The sequence below is a fragment of the Euprymna scolopes genome, chromosome 46 (genome assembly GCF_053919585.1).
Source record: "Euprymna scolopes isolate OS-2025 chromosome 46, ASM5391958v1, whole genome shotgun sequence".
NCBI lineage: Eukaryota > Metazoa > Mollusca > Cephalopoda > Sepiida > Sepiolidae > Euprymna > Euprymna scolopes.
This window is the reverse complement of record NC_136527.1, coordinates 45412783-45432708: the sequence shown is the minus strand read 5'-3', so window position 1 is coordinate 45432708 and position 19926 is coordinate 45412783. Positions and strand designations below refer to the sequence as shown.

Here is a 19926-nt window from a genome sequence, read left to right as displayed (position 1 = left end):
TAAGCTTAAAGTTAATCTGATGCTTGTGCAGTTTACCAAATATATTAAAAATGAAGATATTGGTTAACAATAATTTATCATATTTTTTTTATAGATTTCCTATTTTTTTTATCGTGTTAATTTTCTTGTTCGTTGCACCTACTGGGAGGGGGGGTACCAAATGTCACCACAGAATTAGCCCCCCCCCCCCATTGAAAACGACGTAACTTTATTATAAATGAATATTATCAATATAACGTGTGTACCATTTAAAAGAAGAAGGGCAAAATAAACTAGTAATATTTCTTTTTAAATAATCGTACGAAAATAATGAAATTGCGAGACGAAAATCGCGTTTACATAATTGGCGCTTTAAACTATATAATATAAATATATGGCAAAGTTGACTTGCCAAGAAAAAGAAACATTTCAAAAATTAATTTTTAAAAGATTAAAACAATTAAAATTCCATTATTTCAAAATGTTCCGTTACAACATAGATTTTTAATTAATTGTGTTTAAATATTTTTTATAATATTAAGTTTTGATATAAACATGACTCTTGTACGCTATTTTATCGCCAGATTAAAAACAATTTGAAAATATTATTGCACAAATATTAAGCATTTTTTAGGCCCCGCCTCCGCCTCATATTTTCTAGGTCTCTTTTTACCGAACAAAATATGGAACCCCGTAGGTAACCAAATGAACATTCAGTAAAACCGTATTTCATATTAAATATACATATGTTTATAATATTATTAATCATTAGCCTGTGTAAATCTTAAAACCTAACAAAATTATAACAAAGATTAATTATTAATTGCAGTTTGAAGAAGATAAACAAAGGTTTTAAAAAATCATTAAGTCGCTTCTACTTTTCCATAGTTCCTATAGTACACACAAATTTGACGTCACGGAAACATGTGGTCCTATCTTTACAATCGTTTGGCAGTCCCTAAAGATAGCAAAACATCGAACAGGGAATGTAAATATGAATCGAAACACCCCCCCCCCAATTTTTTCAGTTTTTATTAATGAAATGAAATGAAACAGTTTTATTTGTTTTTTTGTCTCTTTCTTTTTCTTTTTATCGAAATGAAATTTGTTTTTGTTTTCCTTTTATTTTCATTTTATTTTTATTAGTTTTTTTTTTGGGGGGGGGCTTCTATTTAAGTAACGATCTCACTCTCAAATTTAAAATTACTGGAGATTACTTTTCTATATTAATTTAACGTAAGAGGAGCACCCACTTAACGGCCACCTTTGGGGGGGGGCAAAGGGGTGTTTATTTGGTCATTGTGACCAAGCAAAAATGCGCGCGCTTGCACTTACAACAATGATCACTAGTTATAACAAAAAAATGTTTTAAAAAATATACATGAAAAAAAAAAGTTGTAATGAAAAATGTTTTCCTGGCGACGTCAGAAACTGACAAATTCAAATTTAGAAGTTAAATAAATTCATTGTAAAAAATCCATTGAAAGATAATTATTAGTTTTTCCTGGTATTATTTCAAAGATAATTAGTAAAGTAAAGTCGTAAGATATTGGATTTAAAAATAAAAAAGACATTGTTTGTACAAAAACAAAACACTTTGTACAAAACGAAGCTTAATTAGCCCCCACCCATCCAAGCAGAACTGATATATACTTGAGAGTTAATATAATGAAAAGAATATTCTCTTGTCATTGCGCTATTTATAACTAGCAGATGGAAGGCGGCCAGATTTGCACAGTCGTTAAATACGCTTAAATATAATATTTTATTTGTCCTGATTTTGTATAGATTATTATAGAGATAATAAAGTCGTGATTTCAAAAGTAATAAAAAAGTATTTGGGTGTCATCAGCTAGAATCGAAACCAAAAGTAAAAACTGTAACATTAAAAGCTGGTGACGTTGTCATAATATAGGCTAAGATACTATTAGTCGCCTAGAGTTATGCCCCTTGGCCCGTGACGTATGAATCTCGTCCGCCATTGTTTCTCAGTGCAACGTTTACTACTAGACAATAAAGAACGCATTTTACACCACCTTCGAGTCCGTTTATCAATGCTTCCAAAGTATGTATTATCACGACATGGTGTCAGAAGTGGGATCCTCTAAAGAATCAAAGGAATAGTAACAATATTACACCAAAAAAAAACAAAAAAAAACGAACATTTTCGGGATCTAAAAAAAAAATTAATACAAAACACACGTGGTGTCGGTATTTTTCTCGCAATCGACGATGAATACATATTCGCAACTACCACCTCCAACAATCGATTGGAACACTTCAAATTTGGCCAAATCAATGGACCGATTTATCAGGCAAGTTCATTTATATTTCGACGGCCCAATGAAAGACGTAGATTCAGACACAAAGTTAAATTACTTGCTAATATGGTCTGGTATCGAGGGCCAGGAAATAAGTGACACTTTTCCCTTTCGACAGGGAGAAGAAAGGACATTGGATAAATATATCCAATTTTTTAAGGAATATGCGAATCCGCGATCGAACTTTCGTGTAGCTAGACACAACCTACTAAAATGTAAACAAAACGCGGATGAATCGGCACACGCAGTTCTAAGTCGGCTGCGTCAGACAGCCAAACAGTGTGAATACGGTCGGACGGTGGAAGAGACCATTGTGTTGGACCTATTCATATTCGGTATTTATTTACAGTCTGCACAAAAGTCCCTAATAAGAGAAGGAAGCGATCTCACGATCGAGAAAGCACTCGGAATCGTCGAGACAGAAGAAGCCACGTGTAAACAAATGGAAGCATTACGTACAACAGCAGTAGAAGACAGTTCTATACTCGCAGTTAGAGCCAGACAGCCCAGTGGACCTACCACATGTGGTAATTGTGGCACAAAACACCATCGATATAAATGCCCAGCTAAAGGCAAATACTGCCTAAAATGCAATAAAAAGGGACACTTTGCTAAAGTTTGCCACTCTAAAATGGGAGACGAGGGGCACACACGCAGCCACAGAGGAAATATAATAAGAATAAAATCCACATGGCAGCAGCACATATGGGAAGCAACGACGACAGTTCCACAGAGGAGCTGTACTTTCACACAGTAAAGGAATTACTGTTAGCGACCACAGAAGCTTTCACAAAACTGAAGATAGGCAACAGCAAAGCCCAAATAGAGGTTGACGCAAAAATCGACACAGGTGCAATTAGCAACCTGTTACCTAAACAGGTATTCAAGGAACTGAAAGGAGTACCGCTGGAAAAATCAGCTATAAGGCTAATTGCGTTTGGAGGCTCAACGATAGACCAAGAAGGGACCTGTCGTTTAGGGGTCAGATCTCACGACAAGTTCGTTAAAGCGGCCTTTCACGTGGTGAAATCAAGAGACCCTATACTAATAGGACTCCAAACATCAAGAGAATTAGGGCTAGTCACCCTTAACTTGGCTATAAAAACGGACACAACTCATGTGACGGACAAAGCATCCCGGCCTACTCCCCCGCACGACATGAAACCGGTCCCCGTGCAGGAACCATGTACGATGGGAAACCTTGGAGAAAGGAGGAAAATCATTGAGGAATTTCCAGACGTATTCGACTCCATTGGTTGTCTGCCAGGTGAACACACCATCCATTTAAACCCCGAAGTACCACCAGTTGTCCACCCACCACGTCGAGTCCCAATATCCCTAAAAGGAAAGTTGAAATTGGAGTTGGACTCCTTAGAGGCCCAGGGAATAATTTCCCCTGTAAAGGACCCGACGCCCTGGGTAAACTCATTCGTCTGTACCACTAAAAGGAACGGATCGGTCAGGCTATGCCTCGACCCCCGAGACTTAAATAAAGCAGTGCACAGACCACACTATGCGACTCCGACATTCGAAGACATCACTGCGGAACTAGACAACGCTAGATGGTTCACAAAAGTCGATATCAAGTCCGGCTACTGGCATTTGAAACTGGACGAAAAGTCGAGACGTCTCACAACATTCATTACCCCACATGGCAGATACATGTACAACAGGTACCCCATGGGAGTCAAATCTGCCCAAGATGAGTTCCAAAGAGCCATGCAGGAAAACTTCGGAGACCTCGAAAATGTCCTATCCATATGCGACGACATAGTAGTGTACGGATTCGAGGAAGACGGCAGTGACCATGACAAGGCACTGAGGCAGCTAATGTTTAGAGCAAGGGAAAGAAACTGCAGGTTTAATTCAGAGAAATTTGTGGTGAAAACCTCCGAAATCCCTTTCTACGGCCACATAATCTCAAGAGACAGTGTCAAGCCAGATCCCCGGAAAATAGAGGCGATCACACAGATGCAACCCCCCGAGGATGCAAAGCAGCTCACCAGCTTCCTAGGCCTGGTGAACTACTTGAACAAATTCTCTCCACGACTCGCGACACTGACAAAACCCCTACGTGAGTTAACATCGAAGAAGAATGACTTCACATGGTCTTCACAGGAGCAACAGGCATTCGAAGAAATCAAAAAAGAGATCGGAAATCATACGACACTCCGATACTTCGACCCTAAAGAACCAATAGTGCTACAGGTAGATGCGTCTTCAATGGGTATAGGCGCGGCTCTGCTACAAAACGACAGACCAGTAGCATTCGCGAGCAAAGCACTTTCCGGATCAGAAACACGCTACTCAAACATAGAGAGGGAGATGTTGGCTATCGTCTTTGGCCTGGAGAAATTTCACAGTTACGTTTGGGGCCACAAAACGACAATTCATACGGATCACAAGCCATTGGAGTCGATAGCATTGAAAAATCTAGCACAAGCACCCCCAAGACTGGCTAGAATGTTATTGAAGGTCGAGGGATATGATTTTACTGTAAAATATACCCCAGGAAAAACAGTTCCAATTGCAGACTGCTTGTCACGAGTAGCACCCAGACCCAGTGGGCACATTGAAGGGATCGATCTCAACGTCCATAGCATGATCTCATACCTCAACTTTGCGCCGACGAGAGTTGAAGATATAAGAGTGGAAACATCCCAGGATCCACTCCTAAAGCAACTTGTAAGCATGGTATTGACCGGCTGGCCTTCCAACCGGGCTGACTGCCCAGGAATTCTCCTGCCATTCTGGAATTTCAGAGATGAGATTGGGGTCCAGGATGGAATTCTACTCAAGAGCCAGAGAATCATTATCCCAGCCTCGTTGCAAAGAGGCATACTGGAAGAGCTGCATGCTTCACACCAAGGAGTAGAGAGAACGAGGTTACGAGCGCGTTCAGCGGTGTACTGGATAGGGTTAAATAAGGACATAGAAGATATAGTCCGAGAGTGCCACACATGCCAGAAATACCAAGCCAGTATCCCACCCGAATCAATACTCCAGCACGAAACCCCTACGTACCCCTGGCAGTACGTCAGCACAGACTTGTTCACATTGGCAGGGAAAGAATATCTGCTTGTGGCAGATCAGTACAGCCGAAACCCCTTCGTACGACGCCTTCCGTCCGCCTCATCAATATCCGTTATTAGAAGTATTAAGACGAAATTTGAGGAACAAGGAGTGCCGGAAATCTTGTACTCGGACAATGGTCCACAATTTACAAGTAAAGATTTCAAGGATTTCGCCAGGACGTACAGCTTCCAACACAGGACATCGTCCCCACATTACCCCAAGTCTAACGGATTCGCCGAAAGAATGGTGGGAACATGCAAGAAAATTTTGACGAAGGCAGGGGAAACTGGTCAAGACAGCTACCTAGCAATGATGGCTTACAGAGGCACGCCACTGTCATCAGACATTAAGTCCCCGGCAGAGTTACTCAACGGACGAAAAATACGGACACCCCTTGTATCCAAGCAACAACTTGGCGATGAGCAGACTAGGACAGCCATACAGAAACAGAAAGATCAGTCTAAGGTCTGCTATGACAGGAAACATAACAGACATCACTCCCACCTACATGCAGGACAGAATGTCTATGTCCAGCAGGAAAAAGCAAAGATATGGGAGCCTGGAAAAATTCAGCGCTCCAGCGTGACACCCAGATCCTACATAGTTGAATCTGAGAACGGTAACACCTATAGAAGGAACAGGCAGTTCCTCAGACCAGCTGGGAGGAGATCAACAACCGCAAATAGATCCGACCAACCTCGCCCCAGCGACTCTCCACCGGATCCCACCCAGAAGGAAGGTCCCCCCCCCTAAACAAATCGAACAGCCGACCACCGAACAACACTCCAGCGGCACGCCTCACACCCGAACTGAGAAACTCACCCCCGAATTAAGAAGATCTCAGAGACGAGTGTATGCTCCTCAGAAACTGAACTTATAGGTTACACTATTCTAAAAAAAAGAGACAATACCATTACCCTAGAACAATGGAGACAAGCTAAATAATATATTAGAGACTATGTTATCCCTTAATCAGATAAAGGCTAAATATCGCCCTTGGACTATATACATATAAATGGAAGGGAAGGGATGTCATAATATAGGCTAAGAGACTATTAGTCGCCTAGAGTTATGCCCCTTGGCCCGTGACGTATGAATCTCGTCCGCCATTGTTTCTCAGTGCAACGTTTACTACTAGACAATAAAGAACGCATTTTACACCACCTTCGAGTCCGTTTATCAATGCTTCCAAAGTATGTATTATCACGACAGACGTTACCACTGTACAAACGTTACACGCATATGAACTGATTAAAAATAAACTAAGATGAATGTACAAAATGTATAACAATTTTTTTTTCAAATTTGATCCCATAAGACTAATTGAACTGGTGCCAATTTGTAGGAAATGACCGTGTGGTGTCACCAAGTTGTAAGGATGTGATTCCGTGTTCACCTATTCATAATCGGGATCTATCAATATTTAAGACCGAGGTTGCAGGTGCAGGAATCTTTTCAAGACGAAAGTAGTAAAGTATCCACAGGACCGTTAAAAGTAAATTTAACTAGATCACCGATTAATACAATGTTTCCATCAAGGCACATCCTCACATACATAACATAAAAATATAGAAATAACTCCAGAAAATAACGACACTTGACAAAAAACTCGAAATCACTGTATTAAGATGAAATAACATTTATTTACGTGTTAGGGATATTAATTCAAATCATCCCAACGTAAATGTTTTCTTGTCACGAGTGTTCATTATGCAGGTGTAGCTAAATGAGGATCTCGTGAGAATAGCATGAAGTTTAAGATTACTGATTTTTTATGAACAGAGTGTCACACGTGGCTTGAAATGAATGTGAATATCTTTTGAAACCATGTAAGCAACATTTTTTTTAGAATTATTTTCAGTAAACCACATTTATTTTGCAAAGTATATTATTTTTTTGTGAAAATATCGAAATCTGTGCGTGTATTAATTACAACATTAAAACTAAAACGATTAGTTGCTTGTTGATATAAAAGTCGCTATCTGATAACATTTTCTTTAACACCAAAGCCATGCACCTTGAAAAATTCAATCATTAAATAAAAATAAATTTGGAAAATTTCTTGAAATTATAAACAGTTAAAAACTGTCAAATGTAAATAATTTTTGTTGAATTTCGTAAAACTTAATTTTAATTAATTGATTTTCCAACTTGTATACAACGAAACGGTGAGACAACGCACCCGCCGGTCAGCATCAACCCGGTAAGGGTTTAAGCAAATGAACACTTTTCCAGCCTTTTCTTTCAAGAGACATTTAGCTCTACCGTCAGACACGCATACGTACGCGGACTGAATTCCACTCCTCACATGCACACACGTACACAATAACATTTTTATTCTCACAGGCTCACGCGAGAAATAGAACATCTCTTTAAACTTTACTCTATTTGTTAGTTTTAGTTATTCTGTCTCACTGCACGCGACAAGTTTGTCATTTACGAACACGTATTTAATTGGGAGCACAACATCCCACTGCAATCACCATCCTCCACAGCTTTGTCGTATGGAACAGAGTAATTAATTTCGTACAAACAAACACGAATATTTCTCGTTTCTTTTCGAATTACGCACCCTTGGTTTTATCTATCCACGTGGTAGCTTTATACAAACCAAAAGAAGCCGGCATTTTTCTTTTTTCCTGGCCACGTGGGAATTAACACGAAAACAAAAGCACAAACAAACATTTCTCGGTTTTTCTCTGCGTGTGCGTAACAAACGTATAATCCTTTTTTTTCCTTTTTCTGTTCTCCTCTCTATCTTTTTCTACCCACAAGTCGGAAAAATACAAAAAAAAACAGACACAAAAACAAACCAAAACGAACAATTTGTCCATTTTTTTTCTCAACAAACTTTAAACCCCGTGAAACACAAAAAAATAAAAAAAACAAATTTCTCTACCCTTTCTTTTCTTCGAAACGCTTTTCATGTAAGACCACGTGAATTACAAAAACAAAACATGTGTTACACCTAAAAAAAAAAAAACTTCTTTCATCCTTCACCCTCAGCTTTCACTATGACCAGCGCGGATATAAACGATGTTCCTGAAGTTTCTGTGAATTACCGTCTGCCTCATCTCAAGCAATGTGAAAAACTGGTTCACTCAATTACAGGCATTATTCTCGTGAGAAGAATAACCTCACAGAAAAACAAATTCGCCAGCGTGGTGGAAGCCTTGCCCCCAGAGGTGGTAGACGAAGTTACCAACCTATTGGACGACGTCCCGTCAGTCAACCCCTATGATGCTCTGAAAGATGCAATAATCCAAAGAATGGGTCGCTCCGAAGAAGCCATGATACGAGACCTATTCAACAACATCAGCCTTGACGACAGGATGCCGTCACAACTACTGCGACACATGAAGTCACAGCTCGGACGAAATACGATGTCCGAGAATATACTGCGACGATTGTGGCTGGACAAACTTCCCTCAACTGCAACGCAAATCCTGGCTCCAATGGTAGACACCACCCCCATCGACATGTTAGCAAGCTCGGCTGACCAAATACTAGAATCTACCAGCAGCCCACGAACAGTCAATGCACTCGGCACTCCTAGCAACCAACACAGCGAGCTGCAGCAGTTAAAAGCTGAGATGGCCGAATTGAAAGCCATGCTAAAGACTTTCTAAACTCAAAGCTGGGAGCCAAGTGGTCGTCCACAATCCCGAAGTAGACGCCGTGGGAGTCGTAGTAGAGAGAGGTCCCTTTACAGCCAACCCCTGGGTGGTATTTGCTTTTACATTCACACATTTGGCAACAATGTCAGAAAGTGCAACAGCCCCTGTAATTACAGGCTACAAGGAAACGCCAATCCCAGCCAGTAATAGCGACGACTGCGGCTGGAGGGAGACAAAGAGGTCGCTTGTTTTACATTAAGGACTGCAACAGTGGTTATTCCTTCCTAGTGGATACCGGTGCTGAGATAAGCGTTATCCCACCACGACCCGGAGAAAGACCAGCTCCATCGACGTTTAAGTTACAAGCAGCAAACGGCTCACAAATCCAGACATACGGCTCTAAAGAACTTACCTTACACATAGGACTTCGTTGTAATTTTGTCTGGAAATTTGTACAAGCCAACGTCAGGATGGCCATCATAGGGGCTGACTTCCTTTCACACTACGGTCTGTCTGTCCACATGCACAACCAAACACTCAGGGACGACATGACAGACATTAAAGTGAAGGGAACGCTAACAGAGTTCGGCCCAACAGGAATCTGCGCAGCAACCCACCACACCAAGGAATACGTCAATGTTTTGGATCAATACCCGGACATAACCAAACCTTTTAACATTGACGACAAAATTAAACACACCACACAACACCACATTAAAACAACCGGACCTCCAGTTTACTCAAACCCTCGACGTCTGTTACCTGAGAAATATAAATATGTCAAGTAGGAATTTCAACAGATGATCGAGGATGGAATGATCGAGCCTTCGGAAAGCCCGTTTGCCTCACCTCTCCACCTTGTTCCTAAACCAGACCAGAACTCCCATCATGTATGTGTCGATTACCGGCAACTCAACGTGCAAACTGTTCCAGACCACTACCCCGTACCGCACATACACGACTTCACTTTAGAACTCCAGGGTGCAACAGTCTTCTCCAAACTCGACCTGACGAAAGCTTTCTACCAGATCCTAGTGGCAGAGGAAGACATCCCGAAAACAGCAGTAACAACACCTTTTGGACTCTTCCAGTTCAAACGCATGCCTTTTGGACTGAGAAACGCTGCCCAAACCTTTCAACGCCTCATTGACAACGTCCTAAGAAGACTACCCTGTGTATACGCTTACATAGATGACGTCCTGATAGCAAGCCCGGATGAAGCATCACACGAGCAACAATTACACCAAGTTCTGCAGAGACTACAGCAAAATGGTCTTAAGATCAATGCAGACAAGTGTATATTCGGCGCCAAGCAACTTCAGTTTTTGGGACACCACTCACTGCGGAAGCATTCAACACGGCCAAATCCGCATTGACGAACTGCACCAAACTCAACTATCTCACTGACAATGTTCAGGCTACATTGACCCTAACAACAGATGCTAGCTCATCAGCTGTAGGCGCGGTACTACACCAGGAGATAGATAACGCCAAGGTACCCATATCTTTCTTCTCCGCCAAGCTCAGCTGAACACAATCCAGATACGGCGCATTTTCTAGGGAACTCCTCGCAATCTACCTTGCAGTAAAACACTTTAAACATGTACTGGAAGGTAGACAATTTATTATCTACACAGACCATAAGCCATTGACATTCGCTTTATCTTTACGTCCGGACAAGTACTTGCCAAGGGAATCTCGTCACCTGGACTATATATCACAATTTTCCATTGAAATCCAATATATTAAAGGTGACCAAAACATCGTGGCTGATGCACTTTCTCGGCCAGACACAAACTCCATCACTCAAGACTTTCTTAGTCACGATTTGCTGGCGCAGGAACAAGCATCAGACACCACATTGCAACAAACTCTTCAAAGCACTTCTTTGAAACTCACTCCTGTCCCAACTCCTTTTAGCGATAAAGTGGTTTACTGTGATACAACAAAACCCACACCCAGACCGTATGTCCCACCTTCACTGCGGCGACGCATATTCGATCATTTTCACTCACTCTCTCACCCTACCAAAAGAGCCACACTGAAAATGATCAGCGACAGATTTGTATGGCCTGGAATGAACAAAGATGTCAGACTTTGGGCTGGCAACTGCATGAACTGCCAGCGTTGCAAGGTCCACCGACACACCGAGTCCCCAATTGGAACTTTCACTAATCCCGATGCCAGGTTCTCTCACCTGCATATAGACATCGTTGGACCCCTACCAATTTGCCAAAATTATTCCTACTTGCTGACAATCATCGATCGATTTTCCCGCTGGTCTACAGCAATCCCACTAAAGGACATCTCAGCAGACACAATAGCAAAGACGATCCTGAAGGACTGTATAGCCACATATGGTGTACCCGCAGTTATCACGACTGACAGAGGAACACAGTTCCAGTCTAAGCTTTTTGCAGTATTCACCCTACTCCTGGGCACCAAACACATACGGACGACAGCATATCACCCCTATTCCAATGACCTGGTCGAGCGATTCCACAGACACTTGAAAGCATCTCTCGCAATGAGACCAAACACAACCAACTGGGTTGATAATTTACCTTTGGTCCTATTGTCGATGAGGAACATCGTAAAGCAGGATTTGGGTTGCATGCCGGCTGGAATAGTTTTTGGCACCACATTATCTTTGCCTGGACAATATTTTCATAACGAAGTTGATGCACATACTACAACTACATTTGTACAGGACCTAAGGGCAAGGATATCAAAAATACATTTCACACCTACACAACAGGTATCGAGACAAGTACACATACCCAAGACACTATTTGACAGTGAGTACATATTTGTCCGCGACGATGCTGTCCAGAAACCATTATCACCACGCTACCAAGGACTTTACAAAGTAGTTAGTCGGGCAAAAAAACATTTCACAATCACAAAAAACGGCAAAACGGACACTGTTTCCATTGATAGACTGAAACCAGCTCTAGTGGAAGACCCACAGTAAAGCCGACAGACACACAACTTTCATACACTCTGACACCACAGAAGAATCACATACTCCATGTGACTCTGCTCCACCAGAACAAAAAAAAACAAGATCTGGTCGGAAAGTAACATTTCCACAAAATTTTAAAACATACATATATTACTAAAAACACACAAATTAAAAACAATCCCCTTCAACTATACATATTGAATAATATTTTCAATATTTTTCAATCTGGGTGGGAGTCTTTGTAGCAGTTATCTGCTCCTTTCCAGCGATAACTGCACCAACCAGCCGGTAGGTGTCGCAAAAAGCTACTAGGTAATCTGCCCTTGGGAGAGAGATAAAAGGGGATGCCCGGATAATTCTCTCCTTCTCTCTCTCGCTCTTTCTGGGAATCAGCCTCACAACGAAACGGTGAGACAACGCACCCGCCGGTCAACATCAACAAGTAAGAGTTTAAGTAAATGAACAGTTTTCCAGCCTTTTCCTTAGCTCTACCGTCAGACAAGCATACATACGCGGACTGAATTCCACTCCTCACACGCACACACACGTACACAATAACATTTATATTCTCACAGGCGCACGCGAGAAATAAAACATCTCTTTAAACTTTACTCTATTTGTTAGTTTTAGTTATTCTGTCTCACTGCATGCGACAAGAGATTTTCTATTTATTTGTGTTAAATAGCATTTTCACCTTGTTAACGATACTAATTTCATTTAACAAAGGCACACAAGGATTGACAGCCTTAAGCAAAAGATTATTTCCATTAAAATCAAGTCGGGAACGACACGAGGAATTCTAGCCGAGTTGCTCAAGAATTACAGACAATAAATTTGTCAACTTAATTCTTTCTATATTTCAGTTAGTGAGAGAGAAACCTATCCTGATACTTTCCGTAAACAAGACTATTGCACTTATATTTAGTAGAATACTTAATATTTAGTATCAGTTGTTTTTTAATGGAGAGTTGCATTGAGAGTAGATAATGCATTGCGGATCCCATAACTCTTGCTTCTCCTAATTTGTCTCTTAGTCCTCGTTTGAAACGAGAGATTTTTCTGACAAAGGAACGAGAAAAAGTTGTATTCTAGGTCGGCAGAATTTTGCGTTTGCAGTAGCCTCGATGTCGGAAAATTTTCTGTTTCTATTTCTATCCTTGCAACCATGTCATTAGTAAGGGTGCTGGAGGTAAACGTTTTTCTGGGTTGACGTTATCCGCCTGATAGTCAGTGACTAGAAACTTGGAATAGCCACTAAGGAGGCCGTCCTATCAACAGGTGTAAAGTACTGGGGCTGCTGTATTGCCATTTTGTGAATGGATTCTGAACCATGCAGTAGCTTTTGGTGGGGCTTCTCGATGCAATATTAATGGGTAATTGTTACGGCTTTATCTTATCATGATCTACAAAAATATTTCTTCACTTTTTTTCTTCCTTAGTTTCCCTCTCTGGGTTGCTCTAACCACGTCTGTCGACATATTCCATAAATCCAAAGACTCCATCATGAAAAGTATCCAGAAAAATAGACGATTAAACTCAGAACTCCAACTTCCAACGTAGACACCCACTACAAAATCTCCTTCTCTAACTTAAGATGTCTACGTTGCAACCTTCCAGAGGTTGACATCCAATTGCGAAAGACCAAACCTGATCTATTCTTCCAGAGAAGACCTATCTGTGCTTTCAGACTGCACTTGCTCACACCACCGCGTTTATATTTGTCCTCTATTGACCCCATAACTTTGGAGTCAGTATATTTAAGAGCATATTTGAGAAAATTGACCACATCCTGTCTGCTCATTCTTCGGCTAATATTCACGGCTGTGGAGATTTCATCGTTCACAATGTGGAATGGTTAGCCCACTTAAACAAGACTGAAGATGAAGGGGTACAGTGTATCGATACTCTATGGCTGACTGTGATAGTTTTCGTACATTTATATCAGATCTATCTCTTCGGTCCATGTTTAAATAGAATGTGTCCTCCATAATAGCAAACCTGACTGAATGGTTATCTAGAAATGTAAGCCATTTTTAGTTTCAGAACAGTTTCAGATGGTTCGCTGTTACAGACAAGTCTTAGGAGGGGACTTGTTTGTAATAGACAGTTCCACAGAGCAAAATATTCTTACCGTGTCGGGACGGAAAAGAACATGGTAAATTGCTCCAGAAAAGGTTTAATATTTATGAAGCAATTCTGGTTTCTGATTGGTTGGTAGCAGAATGTGAATTAATTTGATTCGTTATTTCTTAGCAGCATCGTTTATAAATAGAATCATCCGAGTGTGTGGGATCATACCCCATTATACACCGGTAGGATGGGATGTGTCTCCTAGTGGCTTCGACTGCAGGGGGACAGGGTAGTACTCGTCAAGGATTCGCCACTTGACACTCAGCCGAACAGATGAGGGGCCGAGAACCGGCCCAGCACCTGTTAGACTGAGGTACGCCGCCTGGGTAATACCTAGGCCTTGCCACCGGACTTTCCGGTGGAGCAAGTTTATTGCTTGCTGCCTGAGGCGCCCCGACCAGGGAATACCGATGGGGTTACTCAGGCAATTTTTAAAATTGCAGGAGTGCCACTTCTTTAGGGGAGCCTGCGGGGTCCCACTTTCCGGCCTTGTGCCACATCTAGCCGATGTGAGCGACAATTAAAAAACTACCCCATTATACTCCAAAATATTGCAACATCCTCCCTATTTTTTATAATGGGGAAGTCCCTTGTGTTTGTTCTGCTCAAAAATAAATATATATTTTTATATTCACTTACACATAACAAAAATTAGAAATCATTTGGATCTTAGAATTTTAGCATTTAAAAAGACGCCATTTTTAATTGTGTTCAGATGTCAAAAAGGAAAATTACAAAGAGTATTTTTAAAGCAAAAGTATTAGTTACACATTAGTAGGTTAAAGTGTAAATACAAATAAAATGTATACAGTTTAACGTCTTGTCCAGGACTATTATATATATATATATATATATATATATATATATATATATATATATATATATATATATATATATATATATATATATATATATATAGAAATCTATATACATACAGGGCAGTGAAAAAAATTATTCAGTGCAATTCCCCAACAAGTTTTGAGAAAAAACGTTGTAACTTTATCCTTGTTGCGGGTTTCGTAAATACATCAGCGATATTATGTTCTGATGATATGTAATTCAAAATGATGGAATCCTTTTTTATCTCGTTTTTTATGAAATGGTATTTTATATCTATATGCTTATATCTTTGGTTGATTATCGTGTTCTGTGCTAAGACTATACTGGCTTTATAATCACAATTAATTACTACGGGGCTTTTTAATCAATTCTGGTTCTAAAATAGTCTTTAGGATATTTTTAAGGTAGAGCGCTTCCTGGGCCGTGTGTGATCGCGATAAATTCTGCTTCACACGTAGAGAGAGATAAATCTGTTGCTTTTTAGATTTCCATGAAATAATAGGCCCATTTTCTGAGAGTCTGAAACAATATCCAGATACACTCTTGCGATCTTCGTCGTTTGCCCAGTCTGAATCCGAAAAACCTTCTAATTTTAGGGGATTTCTTGATTTTCTAAATACTAACTTCTCTTCTTTAGTTCCTTTTAAATAACGCAGGACTTGTTTAGCTCTGTTTAAATCCTTCATTGTCGGTCGTGATAATTTTTGTGACAGTTTTGTTACTGTATAGCATATGTCGGGCCTGCTTACAGTCATTAAATATATAAGACTACCTATAATTTCGTCATATTGTGTGTCATTTATTATTTCAGATTCTGTGTGTATATTTTTATTAATATCATTTCCGACCGGTGTAGAGCGTTTCTTGCACTCTCCCATTCCAAATTTGAATAGTATTTTGTCGATGTATCTCGATTGAGTCATCGTAACAAGTCCTTTGCTTTGAGTAAATTCTATCCCCAGAAACCAGAATATTTTGCCAATATCGGTCATTTTGAATCTTTTACTTAATTTGTTCTTAACATCAGTTAACATTATGTCACAATTTGATGCGATTAAAATATCATCGATCCACAAAACCAAAATCAAATAGTTTATCGTCTTTGTGTTGGGTATATAAACAGGGGTCTACACGCATTGTCTAAATTGTTGTTTAATAATATAATCATGGAATACTGTGTTACAACACTGAGCACTCTGCTTTAGACCATATAATGACTTGTTAAGTCGCCACACGCTATTTTTATTTTTCATTATAAATCCCTCTGGAGGGGTAATATAAATTTCACAGTCTATTGGGGCATTCAAATAAGCAATTTTTACGTCCATTTGATGGATGTTTAGGTCATATTGTGATGCGACTCGCAGTAAAATTCTGATTGTCGTTAAGTTTATGGTCGATGAAAACGTAGAAAAGTATTCTTTACCGTAAATCTGAGAGTACCCTTTAGCAACAAATCTTGATTTGTATTGTTCTACGCCTGATGCTGCACTCTTTTTTGTAAAGACCCATCTGGTAGAAATAACATGTTTATCTCTTGAGAGAGGCACTACCGTATAGGTATCATTTTCGGTTAAGGCATCTATTTCATTTTTTCATGGCAATTTTCCATTCATCACAATGTTCTGAATTAATTGCTTCGTTGAAGCTTCTTGGCGCATTTTCCATTGAATAGCAATAGTCGATTTGATAATCTTTTATATTGTCGACCACAAAAAAATCGGGTCGTCTTCTATTTCTTTTGGGATATCTTTCGACTTCATCATCATCATCATCATCATCATCATCATGGACACTCTCGTCTCCGTCATTTTTATTGTTTTCTTTTGTTTTAATTATTTGTAGGTAATATAATTTCATCTTCTTCATATGACAGGTTTTCGTCTGTAAAATTAAACGTGTCTGTGAACCTTACACACCGGATGCTTTTTATTTTATTTTTTTCGGGAAAAAATATTAAATTGGCTGGACTGTTTTTATCGTATCCAATAAATATACCTCTGTCGGCTTTAATATTCAATTTACTCTTTTTCTCTATATATGCGAAGCAAGTTGAGCCAAATATATGCATTCTGCTTAAATTTGTTTTTTGTTTTTTTTACCGCAGAAAGATTCATATGGAGTCTTAGATAGTGTTTTGTTAAAGCACCTGTTACGTATATAGCCTGCCGACATAAGTGCATACGTCCAGAGGTTTTTAGGGAGTTTTGATTCAATGAGTAGGCATCTTGCCATTGCAAAAAGTGTCCGCCACGCACGTTCAGCAGTCTCGCTTTTGTGTGGCGATGTAGGAGCTGATGTTTCATGCCTTATATGATGGTTAATTAGTAAAAGTTCAAAGTCTTTATTGGTGAATTCCGTACCGTTGTCAGAGCGAATACACTTGATTTCACCGTAGGGAGCCATGTCGGCTAGATATTTCTTAGTTGCTAGCAGGGTATCAGATTTGTTCTTTAAAAAGTAAACCATTATTAAACCTGAATGGTCATCTGCGAAATTCAACACATATCTATAATGTTCTCTGGCCATCGGTTCTACGGGACCGTTCAAGTCACAATGCACTATTGATAGGATTTTTTTTGCCTTTTTGTCTGGTATCTTGTTTTGATAGTTTGTCATTTCCCTTGCATACAGACGTCCCAGTTGAAGTTTTTTGATGTTTGTATTTGCATTCCATCAACTACAGTCGGCAACTTTTTGATATCAGGAATATTGCAGTGTCAAAGAATTTTATACCATGTCTGTAGATCATGGCAGGCGGTTTTTGATGGGACTACGCTATTTAAATAATATAGTCTTCCATTTTCTTTAATGTCGAATACAGTTCCATTCGGGTATACCAGTTTTGATTTATTGGGGCTAAAGTTTATATTTGCACCTTGTTTTGTGGCAGCTTGTACAGAAAATATATTTTGTTTAAATTTTGGGATTAGAAGAGCGTTTTCTAGAATACATAAACACAGTTCACCTTTATTGTTCTTTAGCGAGATCTTCGCATTGCCTCTTTTCAAAACGATATCATTGACTCGACTCCCGTCAGCTAGTTCTACAAAAATAATTTTGTGGCTTAAAGTTGGGATCAAAATTGATAAAATAAGATTCCTTTGTAATCACATGTGCCGTGGCCCCACAATCGACAAGAAAAGTATTATTGTTTGTTGAAGCATCAAATGTACACGAAAATAAAAATATATGTTCGCTAACAGAGCTCTCTACATTTTTAATGTAGTTATCGTATTATTACCATAAATTAACATGGGTACTAATTAGAGGTCACTATTTCGGTAGGCTCCCACTTCGGGGCGACTCCGATAACAGGGAGAACTGGAGCGCAGAAATAGAAAGAAATACTGGTAAAAGAAGACATTGTCTTCTTATAACAATGAGGACGTGTAACGCGACTTTGTTATGAATTCATGAGGTTTTATATATCCAATATATATGTGTGTTTTCCCAAAACTCGGGTTACAAAGAAAGACAGCGCATTTTGTAAAGTCTGTATTAATGTTTAATGCTCCTCTTGGCTACCTAACGGGAGCTGAGGAGTGAGGCGTGTGCTCTGTCTCGAGTCGCCGTAGAAGTAAAGACGTTTCCTTCACTCGAATGTCCCACGTAAATCATTCTCGCTTTTCATTGGCTGGAACCTCTGAATACGTATAAGCAGAAAGGAAGGAAAAGAGAAAAGATTAGGGAGAAAGAGAGAACTAAGGTTAGAATACAGCCTAGTCTCGTAGTAGTAGCAGCTTGCTACAAGAGTCCCCCTTCAATTAACGAAGTTAAGTAACTTATACCCAATTATTAAATCTCTTCTTTGTTTAACAATAAAAGTATTCGTTTTTCTTCTTCCATGTCACCTTCCTTCCTGCTCTAGACTTATATGTGTCAGTAGCAATTCCATCTTCGACTTTGTCGGTGTCGTCCGTCCTAATAATCTTTTCACTAGTATTAACTTTATTTGTCTGTGACCTCTCCGTCTGTCTAATTTTATTACTAATAGTTGGTTCTATATACGGTTTTAATCTATCTATCGATACGTGTGTGTGTGTACCGTTGTTCATGTCGATCTGGAAATGCTTGTCTGATCGAGTCAAGACTTTATAAGGACCTGAGTAAGGTGCTTCTAACGGTTTTCTAACTCGATCGACCATGAGCCATACTTTTTCACAGGACCGTAAGGTTTTTGGTATGAAAGTTTTTGAATTGTCGTGGATATGTCCTTTTCCATTGTCGAGTACATCAATTTGGGACATCCATTCACACAAATTACGTATGCACTTATTATTAACTGGAGTCTCTCCTGTTCTCCGTTTGTGTATTAACTGCTGCGGAATCAATATCGGAGCTCCAGTAACAGATGTAAAAGAGGAAAAACCTGATTCGTTTGGGGTGCTACGTATACCAAGTAGAATCACCGGTATGGCTTTCATCCATGATTCTTTGCGAGCTATTATAGCTGCTTTAAGAGTACGGTGTGCTCTTTCGATCATCCCGTTACTTTGAGGGTGATACAAAGTTGTCCTCAATCGGTAAAAACCTACTACCTTGGCTAATTCCTGGAACAACTCGCTCTCAAACTGACTACCTCTGTCAGTTACCACATGCAGTGGGACTCCAAATCTGGATATCCATGCATTAATAAATGCCTCTGCTACCGACTGTGCAGTTATTTCAGTCATAGGCTGTACTTCAATCCAGCGAGTTGCACGGTCGATGCAGGTAAGCAAGTATTTGTAAGGGCTTAGGTAAGGGTCATATTCAATGCGCGTTAAGGGCAAGGGACCAACAATATCAATATGTACCGTTTGGAAACGTGTAACTCGAATTCTTGGACCACAGACTTTTTTTTTTTTTTTTTTTTTTTTTTTTTTTTACAAAGGCATCACCACATTATCAAGGCCCAGATGCCACTCAAGGATAAGGGTTAAAGAGTGTACAGTAGAAGTTGGTCAGTATAGTAATCATTAGTAATGAAAATTTGGTAAATTTAATAACTTATATG

At 39.7% G+C, this 19926-nt stretch overlaps 1 protein-coding gene across 1 annotated transcript; it reads left to right on the top strand.

Annotated features, from left to right (window-relative positions):
• Positions 1–11519: 11519 nt before the first annotated feature.
• LOC145270112 (uncharacterized) lies at positions 11520–11966 on the top strand. The gene has a single exon (XM_080125714.1). The coding sequence runs from the start codon at positions 11520–11522 to the stop codon at positions 11964–11966; it is 447 nt and encodes a 148-aa protein (XP_079981840.1).
• Positions 11967–19926: the final 7960 nt, after the last annotated feature.

Bases quoted from the DNA above. Each gene is read 5' to 3' on its own strand.
- LOC145270112 (XM_080125714.1), top strand. From the start codon at position 11,520: ATGAGACCAAACACAACCAACTGGGTTGATAATTTACCTTTGGTCCTA.